This window comes from Pleurodeles waltl, chromosome 9, assembly GCF_031143425.1.
Source record: "Pleurodeles waltl isolate 20211129_DDA chromosome 9, aPleWal1.hap1.20221129, whole genome shotgun sequence".
In the NCBI taxonomy this organism is placed as follows: Eukaryota; Metazoa; Chordata; class Amphibia; order Caudata; family Salamandridae; genus Pleurodeles; species Pleurodeles waltl.
In genome coordinates this window covers 404,134,021-404,147,277 of record NC_090448.1, presented here as the reverse complement: position 1 = coordinate 404,147,277, position 13,257 = coordinate 404,134,021, and the positions used below count along the sequence as shown (strand labels likewise).

Sequence of the window (13,257 nt, the reverse complement as noted above, 5' to 3'; positions counted from 1 at the left end):
TTTTGACTTTTATGCTTTGCTTTGAAATTATGCTATAAATGTCTTCACCTATATTTGCTGTGTACATTGCAACTGAGAAGTACTTTGATATATTTTGCTTTCATTGCAGCGACTACTTTTGAACGTGTGCTTCCAATCTACTAATTTAGTCTCTCAGGAACTTGTGGGTGGGGAATTAACAACAATAAATGTCTTCTTTAAACTCAGAAGTGCATTCCAGAGAGGTTCTGTAAGCTTGGATATGAGATAAGAGGGAAAGCAGAACACATGGTCATTTCTTATTCACCCACATTGAAGAGAAAGGAAGACTTCATGCATGGAGTTACCAGGAGAACAGAGCATGAGCTGTCAAACTTACCTCTGACTGCAGGTGAGGGATCTGGACATGGCCTGTTGAGGGAATTGAGTACCAGGTGCAGGTTCTGGGCGGTCGGTGGCTTGGGTGGTTGGTCAATGCTGGGTGCCGGTGCCTGCTCACCAGCGCTGCAGGTTGCTGTTGGCTCCTTGGGCCAGAGCCTCTTTAAGGAGTCGCGACCATCCCGGGAGGTGATGAAGTCCAACATGGCCAGCTTACTCTGCTGCAGGCGACGCCGCCCTGCTGTGTCAGAGCAGCTAAAGTGCATGGCACCCTGCAAATGGCTCTTCGTGTATTCAACCAAGTTACGACAGTCTAGGATCATAGGTGTTTGAGTGTGCACCTTGCACTTGGTCATCTTCTTTGCCAACTCCTCTGGCCAGATGGTACGCACGCTATAGTCATCATCATAATTGCAGCTGAAGGAGGATCCCTGCGGGTCATATGTGACAATGGGGTCACTGCTGCAAAAGCTACAGGAGCTGCTGACTGACTTGACTGAGGGGTTGCAGGTGATGCAGGCCAGAGACTTAAGGGCGGACCCACATGGCAGGCAGCCCAGCTTCTTCATTGGGGGGCTGCAGTTGGAGCAGGCCAGAGACTGAAGACTGGATGCGCTGGAAAAGCAATTTAATGATTTAAGGGTTGGCCTGGAGGGCAAGCAACCAAAGCTAGCAGCCTCCTCACAGCGGGCGAACCTCCAGCAGCCACGGCAGCCACACTTCAGTGGGTGCATAGCCCACTGGCCACAGGAAGCCTCTGGACTGGATAAGTTAGATGAAATGGGAGACTGTGCCTTAATGCAGCCCAGCAGCCGAGGTGGCTTGTAGTTCTCCTTGGACGGGCTTTGCTTGTCTTTTGCGCTGTGACGGGTGAAAAGCTTGATTAATTTCAGGCGCTGCAAGATGTCTTTGGGTTTGTAGTCTAGGTGGGTGGATAGTTTGGACTTGGGGGTTTTTGTGATCTTGCTGTCAAGGAGGTGAGAATAGGCTGCGTCCCGCTGGGCGTGGTCCTTGGCAGCTTGGTGGCCTTTTTTCACATGGAGAGTCGACCGCTGCGCTGTGCTAAAGGACCGGTCGAAGTGAAGATCCAAGGTCTTGGGCCTTTGGATCGCCACAAGACGTTCTTCAAGAGGCGAGGGAGGCATTGGGGAGACTGTGCTGTGGTAAAAGAAGAAAAGTGTAAATTAAGGTAGTGAACTTTCAGAAGGGGCACAAAACAGAGTGCATAATCACACACAAAACACTGCAAATGGAACACACACACACACACAACATATACAGAGAGCTAAAAGCCCAGGCACTGGGAGCAGATGTTATAGTTGCATTTGTGACTGCGATGGCAGAGGAGATATATTCTTATCATGCAAATGTTCTTGTAAATGGAATTTCTTCCACAGGAAGGGGATCGGTGTTACTTGCACCTTATTTCCACAAAAAGGTGGCTGTTCATGTCAGTGGAAGATCCCATGACGTGCATTTGCCATGGAGTCTAGCATATTTCTGGTTCTTCCTGTAATCGGAAAAAATAGACACTGTTCTAGGAGGTCTGCACAGCTTGGCGATACAACAGGGCACCAGGAGAACCAAAATGTTTTCCTTCCCAGGGTCGAGACCTGGTTCCAGTGTTATGTGTTTCTTGGCTGGTGGGGGTGGGTATTGAAAAAGGATGCTAACAGCTGGTTTCACCGACGTCCAACTACTTTACCCAGCTAGACAAAGTGGTGACAATGCGAATGACCCCACACATCTAAAAATATCTACATTTAATACGGTTAGGTATTATCACAAAAGGATTCATATGTCAAAGACCTAGTGATGCAGGTGCATGCCTGTACAAATCACCCTTCCACCAAGGTTGAAGAGAGTGAAAGTACTGTTTCAGGGCATATGTCAAGTAAGGGTCAGACTCAATGGCGTCTATGTCCATATAGCTGAGGCACAATTGTCACATAATCCCAGTATTATGGTTGTCTAATGCAAGTCAAATTTACAGTTTGTGGCAAAGGCCATGATAAGCCTCGGCTGAAATGTTGGAGCATCGACCCAGTTATCGATACCCATAATCATCGGTTTACTGAGCCTGCAGCCGAGACCTACTTGTTACTGACAGGTCGCTGCTCCTGCTGCGGAAATGTGCGTGTCAGTAACCTGCAGGTCACAGGATCCTGACATAGTAAGAAAGCTTAGGTTGTTACTGTGCCTACTTCAAGGTCTGTTTTGCTCTACAGGTGAAGGCTTTGGCAGTTTCAGTGCTTGCAGGCGAGCTGATGGTGCATTGAAATGTGCCAAAGCAACATCTATTTTTCCAGTTGGCGGTAGGACTCTGTTAGCGCGTGGTTATTTTGCTTGCATTACGTTTCCCCTCCTCCCAGTGCTTTATTTGGGCAGGTACTATCAAGTATTCAATACCTGCACCTAGTTAATTTATAAGGGATGGTACTGGCACATCCCAGTGTGGCTTCAATGCTTTCGATGAGAGATTGCCAGCACATTTTAGCAGCAAACATGAAATCCGGGGCAGGGAGTACCTGAACTTTATTTTCATTTCAAGCACTGTCTGCTCTACTCACCAGCTGTAGAATTTTTTTTTATCCAATTTGTGTATCTAAATGTTTTTTTAAGGAGAGAAGTAAAATTCAAGCACATTTGCTCAAGATCTTATGATCAGAGCTGGTCTCCTGAACCTGGGTAGTATACACAAATATTAAGAGGGCCCTGGAAAATATTTCTCTTAACCCTGCTCTATCCAACACAACAAAGACATGTTGACATTATGTGCGTGCTGTGTCTGCTTATTTTTAACTAGACAGCCACAACCTAGGAACATATCTTCTCTCTACAGGAAGATCTATTCCCAAATATCTGGGGGTGGGATAGTTGTTTTACTGAGACCACTGTAGCTCGTACAGTTTGCTCTTTAATGCAATCACTATTTGTTGCGATTTGTTTAAAGTATGCGAAACACTAATATCCGAATCGAACCAGGACCACTAGCTGTCTATGCCATAAAATGGCAAGATTTGGGCTCATTTTACAATAAAATCCTGAAGAGGATAACTCTGACCCCCTGTAAAACATTAAATCTCATTATGTCGAGCCCAACGTTTTACTTCCCCAGTTTACTTTAAAATGCACAATATCAAAGCAACGTCTATCTAAGCCATTTCCCTACTCCTTCATTACTGGACCTCCACAAGTTATAATCCTCTACTTGCCATGTTGTTTTAGATAGATGGGGGCAGCTCGTACAGAACTAGCTTGGATCACCTGGATCCATTAAATGGCAGGACTACTTTCATGTCATTCCCAAAGCTAACGTTCTAATCTCACACATAAAGAGGACAATGCGGTATCTAATTTGGTCACGTCTCTACTGAAGGTATATTTGTGGCTCGGGGAATGAATCACTTAGATCAAGTGAGATTGAGTAATTGGGGTGTCTTGTGATACTGCCAAAAGCACAAAATAATATTGGTCCAAGCCAAATACATTCCAGAAATAAACACCACAGGGTCAGTTTGGTACATCTTGAACTATAGCAACTGGCAACTTTACGTCTCCGTTTACTAGGAATGAACAATGCAGGAGTCTTCTCCATAGAACTTTTAGCTTAGCATCTAAACACTCAATTATCAACGTTTTTCAGGTAAGAGGAGATTCAGCAGTGAAAGCCACAGGTGAATCTTACAGATCTGCTCTCTTGGAAATCCATATGCTTTCCCCTATTATCATGATCTCCAGGTGCCTTTCTCATACACGAAAGTAGATAACCAAGTCTCCTTATCATATTGTGGTGGTCCTGTGATACTTACAGAGATATCCTTGGGCTACCAGTTTCTTCTAGCTCTCGCTCCACTACATTTAACTTTTTGAATGGATTGCCCTAGTCTACGCCAGAGCTCTTGTCAGAATCTATCACATACGTCCACCACTTCTGCATTGTGGGAACATTAAGTTTACAAATCCCTGGCGGCAACCTGTTATCGTTGGTGTACGGATGGGAACATCATTTCTACTTCAGCAGAGATCTTTTGGTTGGTAATTTCCTGATCTCAGTGGTAATGCAGGGAAGGTGGTATTGTACAATTAAGAGCTACCATTCTCAATCGTACTAAGAAATACCAAACAGTAAGTTGATAGGCAAACTTCTTCTAATATGCCACCTTCTCAGAGGCGTAACTTATCTTCCCTTTTTACAGGAAAATCAATATTCCCCATGATGCTACCAAAAAAAAAGAGACATACCAAATGCCACACTGTACCTGAACTGGAAAAGGGCTCACTACATTTTTACTCGCTCTGAACTGACGCTCAAAGGATAGTTTTGCCCCTCTAAATATAGAGTGTTAGACCCCTCCAAGTTTGGGTCTAGCCACTCCCTTGGCATGTGGGACGCTTATACTCCTGCTGGCCTTGTTGCATTTGATCTATGTGTGAAGGAAGCTTTCATCACTGCCCGTGTTGTACATTTTATGAGCGTGAAAGGGTCTGTACAGCTGCTGTGCATGCTGTACCCGGTTTATGCGTTGGAGAAGCTTGTAATATTGTTGCAGCCCATGTTTACGTTTTCTATGTGCAAAGGAAGTTTGTACAATTGTTGTCCACTACACACCTGTTCTCAGCATGCAGAAAGCTTGTACTGGTGCTCCCAAAACTGTACTTTTTCTGTGAGTGTAGAAGTTCATTTGATTTGTATTTTAATTGCATTATTAGTATTTCATATACCCGATGAGGGTACAAAGTGCATCAGATGATGGGTAGCATACTACTCAGTGGCGGCAGGCAGTTTTAGGAGGGAGGGGGGTGGGCGGGAAGCACGCACACTCATTCTTTCACACACACACATGCATGCATGCACATCCATTACAACACTCATCAACATTCAAACATACACGCACGCTCCCAACATTCATTTAAAAAGATCACACACACACACACACTTACCTTCAGCCTCAGAGGTCCCAGAGGGTTGGGACTGCTGCCTTCCCTCACTGGCTGACGTTAGGTAAGCCAGTGAGGGAAGGCAGCAGTCCCAACTTCGTCACAGAGTGGGATGGGGTCAGTGAGACTGCTGATCCACCACACTCTGTGACGAGGTGTCACTGATTGACACTCGCCCTGGGTGATTCAGGGCTTAAACCTGAAGCGTCCAGGTCGAAGTCAATGGGTGATGCATCCCTTGTCACCCGGGGGAGGGCCTCGAGGCACCTTTGCTGAGCCGAGGTCACACCCATAGGAGCTGTGACCTCTTCAGCCCAGCAAAGTTCAGCTCAGGCAGCCAGGAGACTGCGCAAATCGCACATGTCTCGCTTCTGGCTGCCTGACCTGAACATGAAGAGTGTCTGTCAGGCTGACTTTTGTTCAGCCTGACCGGCACCCTTCATGAGGGGCAAAGGTGGGGCGTGGCCCCTCCGTCCTAAAGGACGGGCCGCACCTGGTACTACTCCACAGGGTGTGACTGGTTGGAGTGATGGACAGAGCGAGTACACTTTATTATGTCTGACTCAAAGGGTGTCAGCTTACAAGGGAAGTGTTTTAGTGTTGTGTGCAGTGGAATGCATTTTGCGTGTAGCTCCGCTTACGCCTAGGGTGGAGGAGAGTAGACAAACAGTGCCCCATGTAGTCAGTCACACCTACCATCTTTCAGACAGAATGGATTCCGGTTTGCGGGTGGATAATGTCGGAGAAATCTGATATCTATAATTTCCTTTTGTGGGCAACAGAATCTGTTTATTGTTCCGTGTGATAGTGCACCATCAGTTTAGAAAGAGACAATTATTTATTTTGTTCCTGTACACCAAGTGATACTGTAGATGTCTTCTCCTTGCCAGGAGGGAATTCCTTACTCCCTATGCTGCACCTGTTCTGCGTGAGAATGATGCTCGCACTGCAGCCTTCACCAGTAATGTGTCTGAGGGATGCTTGCATGAGCACTGCCAGTGCTCCACTTGTTCTGTGCACTCGTAAGACTTGCTCTGTTACTACAGTGTTTGATTAGATCTGGCCCAGCTGTTGCTTGAGCTGAAACTGTAATTTCTAAGTACCTGTTCTGTATTTGAAAGTTGCTTAAACTAGGGTGCCTGTGCTGTACCTATTTTATGAGTGATGGTATCTTGCACTATAATCTGTTGTTGTTGCCTAGGCTGTCCAAGTCTTTTGTGAGGGAAGCTTGCACTAACAATGTAGACTGTGGTGCACTTTGTAAGCCTCTCCATTTACATACAACCAGAGGTCGTACTGGATGAATCTGTGAGGACCAACTTGACCATACTTTAAACTGAACAAAAACAGTTGTCCTACTTTTCATTAAATGTCCACTGTCCAGAACGATGAATTCTGACAGTTCGGATGCCTCTGCTGAAAGATTTAGAAGTAGGAAAAACAAGCCTTCCCGCCGGGAAGCCTACTCTACTACCTTCACGAAATGTAAAACATGTAAAACGAGTTAACCTGCAAACGCAAAGGCTGCTTTGAAACTATCATTATCTTTAATTGATGGAATCACTTGAAGCCTCGTGGTGACAAAGATTTATTCTTTTGGGGAGTTAATGAAAGGGTGCTACCAGCTGAGTTCTGGTGCGCGCTTTTAATAAATACTTATAAAAATGTTAGCATGCATATTACTAATATCTATATTTGATAGCACTTTTTATCTTAGACTTAAATCTTTTTGCTCATTTTGTAGCAGTCTATATATTACTTTGCGTAATGTACGTTTAAAATAATGACTTACATATTCCCAGTACTTTGGCTCACAGCTTTTACACGCTGGAACCACGTAAAGCTAAAAGTACGCAAGTCACCATAACCCACTGCACCAACCAGGCTTCAAGTCTGTGGCTCTCTGACTAAACACACAAACATCTGCAGCAATCTCATCAGCCAATATAGGTTTCACACAATAAAACAGTGACTTTTCCACTGAATACTTTACCTTCCATTTATTTTTCATTTAAATTGCGTGTTGTTTTATATGCAGTTGCTTGAAACCAACAGGCGGTCAAGGTTGAACCGCCGCTGCTCTCGTTCTTCGTGTTTAAAGGTGTGCGGTGCGTTAGTCACGCTATATCCGTGTGCAGGCAGAGATTAGATACACTTTAACTTCTACAGCCCGTGGTCTGCCCCTTCCGTGTATGAGGTAAGTTTGCCCTGGAGAGCCATTCATTATGTATTTGTTCTGCGTATGGGACGAGCTTGTGCAGCTGCTGTTCCCAGAAACAGTATAACCTGTACTGCTTTGCCTGCCCATTGTTAGGTAACTGATCATTGGTGCATTTCATCGCACGTGTCTAGGCCCCGTGTTCACACCTGCACCGGATGTTTGACGGCACCTGGCTCCCTGACATCATGGCACAGTGCCTGGGCCTCACGTGTGCGGGCCTGAGGTGCCCGCAGGAGCACTCAGGGCTGGCTGCACGTGTCAGGGCGGCCTCACAGCGCGGCTGCTATCTCCCTATAATGTGACCGGAAGTTCAGGTTAAAATCCCCCGAATGGGTAGTAACCTTCTGAACCTGGAACAGGTACTTTTGTACAGGTTTTACCAAACTCCGGGGAGTTTCTCACAGCTCTGTATTAACTGCCATGATCAGGTATTAAATACCAGCGGAAGGCAGTGGGGATCAGAGGAGTGTGGGGCGGCCGTCTGGAGAGACCCGCTCTCCCCCGTGTGCCTGAGGAGGGGGGCGGCTGTGCCTCAGGAGCGTAGCAAAGGCTCCCGTAGCCTCCGTGGTGCTGGGGGTGGTCACGCTGTAGGGGGCCCGTCATCACAGTACACTGCTCACGGGCGTCAGACCCCCTGACTGGGTTCAAGCCCCCCCCCCCCCCCAAAACACTACAGCCACTTTGCATGTGGACCCCGCTCAAGTTTCATTACGTCACTGCGCAGCCTTACCTCCGAAAGACCATTGTCTGCCTCCCCCGTGTGCCTGAGGAGGGCCGGTGGAGGGGGGGCTGTGCGGCCGCCTTGCAACCCCGGTCCAGTAAAACAGGTCTGGTGTTTTCAGACTTTGAAATTTCGGGTCCGGAAAAATTGGACCGCTCTGAATTGTCAGTGGCGGTATCCCCCTCACCATACCGCGCAGGCCAACTTATAATAGAGGACATGTTAGAAACAGCCGGGACAGCATATTATACATTTTAGTTTTAAATAATATGTTGAGTAAACACCTAACAGAGAACTTGTAGTGGGGAGGGATATAGAAGCGTTGTACAACAGTAATAATACACCATCAGAACAAATTGTGATAACAACGGAATAATACAAATGAAACGATGTTTTAAAAAAACAAAGTCAAAAATAATAAAATCGTGTGCAATAGCATAACAGAATAGAACCCAACAATTCAGAAAGGGAGACATGCAACAAGTAAATAAGTGGAAATTTAGCAATGTATGTAAACACAAGTATTTGCAAAACCATCAGGTCTGCTCTTAGTAGTAATGCGTTTTTACCCATAGAGATATGAGAAACAGAAAATAGTAAAATACAAAAATAAAGGCGAGGTCCAAGCCCTCGAGCACACCATCCTGAGCACTTAAGTGCACTCCTTTTTAGGCGGCTGTGCACAAGCGATCAGGAGAAAATGCAGTGACTGTCGGTGCAAGATATACACTGCTATATGTTGTTGAGGGCAGAACCAAAATGTGAATAACACTTGAAAAGAACAATGGATAAAGGAGTTGTCAAAAGATCATGTATCTATGTCTGTATATGTAGTAGGATTTCTTTTTGAAAACAAGGCTGTCGGGACAGATAAAGATCTCGAAACTCCAAACCTCAAAAGTGAGTCTTGAAAACCTTCTCAAAAGTTGACAGGAAGGTAGAGCGTTGTACCTGTGGGAGAAACAGAATTCCTCGGTCAAGGTGCAGAACAAGAAGAGAATAGGTCTGAGAAGATACTTTAGGTACATTGGTTTTGGGGGTGTAGCAGTGAAGTGGTCACCAGCAATTAACACCTGGATCTACAGCAAATTAAAAAAAAAAAAAAAAGGTTGGCATTTCGTAACTCTGCAGAGCACCATAAAAAAACACAGAGGTAACCAGACCACCTACGAAGAACACTAATATGTTCCGTGCCTCAGAAATGAGATGAGCCGCAGTATATTAAAACTAACATTAAAAGAGATGAAGCTGAGGCCACTAACCAGAAAGTAGCCTGTTAACTCACGCCAACCTTGAACTAGCCAGATATTTGTCAACTGGGCCAAAATCAGAAGCTGGAAGAAAAGGCTTAATCTAGTCCAGAAGATGAAGCTCAAACATGCATAAAAACAACTCAACAAATAATTCAATTAGTGGTATCGCAAAATCAAGATTAAGTCCTAGAAATTTCACAGAGGTGAAAAGTGATGGGGAGATACCAAGTGTAAAGTGTGAGGGAGATCAAGCAATAACAGGAAGCAGCAATGTAGAAGTGAATGTGTCAATATGTGCTAAAAAGCAATGTGACATCCTGCCCTTAATCGCACAAATACAGTCCCCCAGGTGATGGATATCAGCAAGTGATGATACAGAATGATGGAGTTCAGTATGTAAGGGACTAAGGGCCAGATGTAGCAAAGGATTTTACCCATTCTATGTCTATTGGAAAATGTCTTCGTACATATTGGCCCTAAGATATCCGTACTCCTATAGCTTCAAACAGTACACTGTAGATATTAAAAGCCATGGAGACCAGGTGTAAACCCAAGGTACTCCTCAAAGCCTTTGGGTGGCTCTGGACATGGAAGATCCCAAGTGGGCAAGATGTGTGTAAGGGTGTAGTGGCAATTCACAGGAAAACGGTTTAAGTGGCAATTTCTGGCTAGAGAGACTAACTTCAAATCACAGGAACATGATGTGAAGTGGCAATTCACAGGAAAATTGTCTAAGCTGGCTATTTATGGGTAAAGAAATTAACATGTCAATTCACAGGAAATTGGTGCCCTGTGGTAATTCACAGGAATATGGTGTAAAGTGGCAGTCACAGGAAAATGGTTTTAAGTGGCAATTTTTTAGAGCAGGGTTTAGGGCTATTCACAAAGACAGGGTTTAAATGACAACTAAGGCGGATTCACAGGAAATGGGTGTAAAGTGGCAATTCATGGGAATAGACGGTAAAGTAACAATTCAAGGGAATAGGGCTTAAAGTGACAATAGGAATAGAGTGTGAAGTCACAATTCAAAGGAACGCCGTGTTGAATGGCAATTCAAGGTAGATGTGATGTAAAGTGGTAGCCTGCAAGAATCAGATAGACAGTGGCAATTCACACGAAAAAGAGGCACAGTCGGTGGAATTATGGCCTGAAGTGACAATGCGAGGCACAAAGTCAAAAGTGGAAAGGGAGATGAATTGTCAAAAGTGGTCAGCGCTGAACTCTTGGAAATAATCATGAGCACTATGGCTGCCATTTTCACTTGAAGAAAGTGTTTTAAAAAGGGGGTGCAAGTTGGAGAAACAGAAAAAAGACAAGTTCAGAACAATCACAGAGCCTAGAATGGACTGGTCGAGAGGTGGTATGTTTAAACTTTTTCTGTTTCCCGTGCAACCAGTGCTTTAAATGGGCATGTACTCACTGAAGAGTACCTGCGCCTCTCAGCACGAGCAATACGTTTAACGGAAGAGTCCGGTACTTCGTAGTAGCAACCAGGTACTCCGAAATAGTAAGCGTCTGCGGGTTTTTTTCCACTTAAAAAACTGCACGCAACCTCGTCTCTTGCAAAGTAGACTGAAGGGCTCAAACATTGCTGAGCACGCGCAAACAAGCGCGAGAGCTAGTGAAACGCCTTTCCCCATTATAAGATAGGAGTGGCAGGGAAGTATTTTAATGCAACCCCAGAATAAACGAGGGAAGAGCTTGTCACCGGTTTTACTCAAATCAGGTAGGGGGTGACAAGCGAAGGGCACATGCGAAACAACCTGTAATGGGTGACAGAAACATTAAAAAACCCGACAGGTCTGTCCATTGACACACCACCCACCCTGCTCTCCTCACACACTACCTACTTCAATTTAAACTTTACCCTTCCCTTTTCTCTGACATGCACACTTAGGTTAGGGAGAAAAGCACAAAATGTGATTGATGGATTGCAGTTAATATTAGCCACTGGTAATTACTCTAGACCCATTCCATCGTTTTAAGCTCCTCCATTACATTATACACAGGCTCCAACCTTAAGAGCCTTGTTTCCGGTCTAAAAGGGCCAGCTCACATGCAAGTGCGGGAAGAATCTTTTGCACAGGAGTTGTGTGTCTGTGGTGTGCTCCTTCAGCGCAGCCGTTGTCTCTTAGACAGCACACACGTTTGCAATTAAAATAATGACACATTTCAGAGATACTTTGAGAAACGGTTAATGCTGGACAGGCAGTGCAGTACTTGTTCTTGTTTGACAAAGCAAACTTTGGTGCAATTTAAATTCAGGGTACTTGGCTGCATTAATGAAGTCCCCACTCACACATTTAGGGTGTGTTCACCTTTTAGGCATGCCACATGTATCTACACTGTTCCCGATTACATCACTCGTGACATCACGACTGACATTAGTCACATTCCTGGAATCCCCTGGCAGTTTTGGAGACCTACTAATGCAATGCGTGGTGCCAATATCATCCCATCCTCGTGTCAAGTATTTGGTCATCCCTGCCGTCAAGTCTGAATCAATTATTCAAGTTGTGTATCACAGGCTGCAATCACTGTTGGCATTGTTAATAGCAGGGCTAAAATCCTTGTTGAAGTCACCTTGGTTTTACTGTTGATGTCAATGTTGAAGTCATAATTGGTACTGCTCTGTTGCCACTGATGTTGTCAAGTCTAAAATCACTGTTGAGGTCACCCTGTTCTTAGTGACCATGTCATCGCTGATGTAATAGACAGTATTGCCAATGTTGTCATATGCTCCGTTATAGATCTCATTACTTAAGTCATTTTGAACTGCAGAGAAAATGCACAGCTCTAGGTCCATCAGTAATGGGTACTCCAATGGTGTTCACTCAACTACAGGATTCAAGGCCCAGAAGTCCATAGAAACTGATGTCTCAATGTGCCCTGGATTCACAATTCCCTGTCTGCAAAGGCCACTGTGGTTTCTAAGCCGTTCACTCACCTTAGCAAGCTTGGCCAAAACTACGAGCAGCTATTGGCAGAAACCTCTTCGTCCATATTCAGTAACTCACTCTCTGCCTACTTGGTCTACGAGCTCAGATCCAGATCTCTGCTCTGTTTGAGCACCTGAAAACAACAATATCCCCACTCACTTGCCCAGTCCATCCTCCAACAGCTCACCTACAAGCCCTACAATAACCTGCACGTCCTAGCCATGCACATCATCCATAGTCTTTCCTGGCCTAGTCCCCTCCTACCATAGCAGTAAATCCCTAGCCGCACATCCCCTTCCACTACCTGTCTCTCACCACAGACTTCTATTTCCCATGGGACTATCTTCCTGTCTAAATACAGGCCTCTACTGTGAGGCCTCTACAATGCTCCCCAAGCAATTTACACAACCTCATATGTGGAGGCCACAGTTCAGTCTACCTCAGAAACTAAGGCAGAACACAGACAGCAAGAATCCATGTAGCGCATTAATCAGAACAGATGATCTTTCAGCATCAATCAGCAGCAGTTTGGAGTCAAGGACAACAAGTTTTCATGTTTATTTGGTCCTTGGGACAAGTAGGCCCAGCTCCCTGCAGCATAAACCCTTTGGCTGCCAGTTTACTGGGAAGGTAACTGTATGCAGTTGAGGTAGTGTGTGTGTCCCTATGTTACTGCTGTTAGAACTTGTATTTATGGCTCTTTAATGCAAAGATGTTATTATTATGGAGAGCACTCTAAATAAACGTTGCAAGATCACACTAAACTAATTACAGTGATTCCAGTAAAAAATGTGTGTACACGTTTCAAAAGTTTAACAATGAGGC

At 45.0% G+C, this 13,257-nt stretch overlaps 1 protein-coding gene across 6 annotated transcripts in view; it reads right to left on the bottom strand.

Moving 5' to 3' along the window:
* The window catches only part of LOC138259402 (dual specificity protein phosphatase 10-like), a 39,449-nt gene that overhangs the window by 14,185 nt on the left and 12,007 nt on the right, over window positions 1-13,257 (bottom strand). For 3 of the 6 annotated variants that reach the window (XM_069207139.1, XM_069207142.1, XM_069207143.1), the window contains one exon: window positions 359-1,515. In XM_069207139.1, the coding sequence (XP_069063240.1) occupies window positions 359-1,502 (1,144 nt within the window). In that variant the 5' untranslated portion in view covers window positions 1,503-1,515. Of the gene's footprint in view, window positions 1-358; window positions 1,516-9,133; window positions 9,622-13,257 lie in introns of those variants that run through there. The other 3 variants (XM_069207140.1, XM_069207141.1, XM_069207144.1) reach the window with 2 other exon arrangements.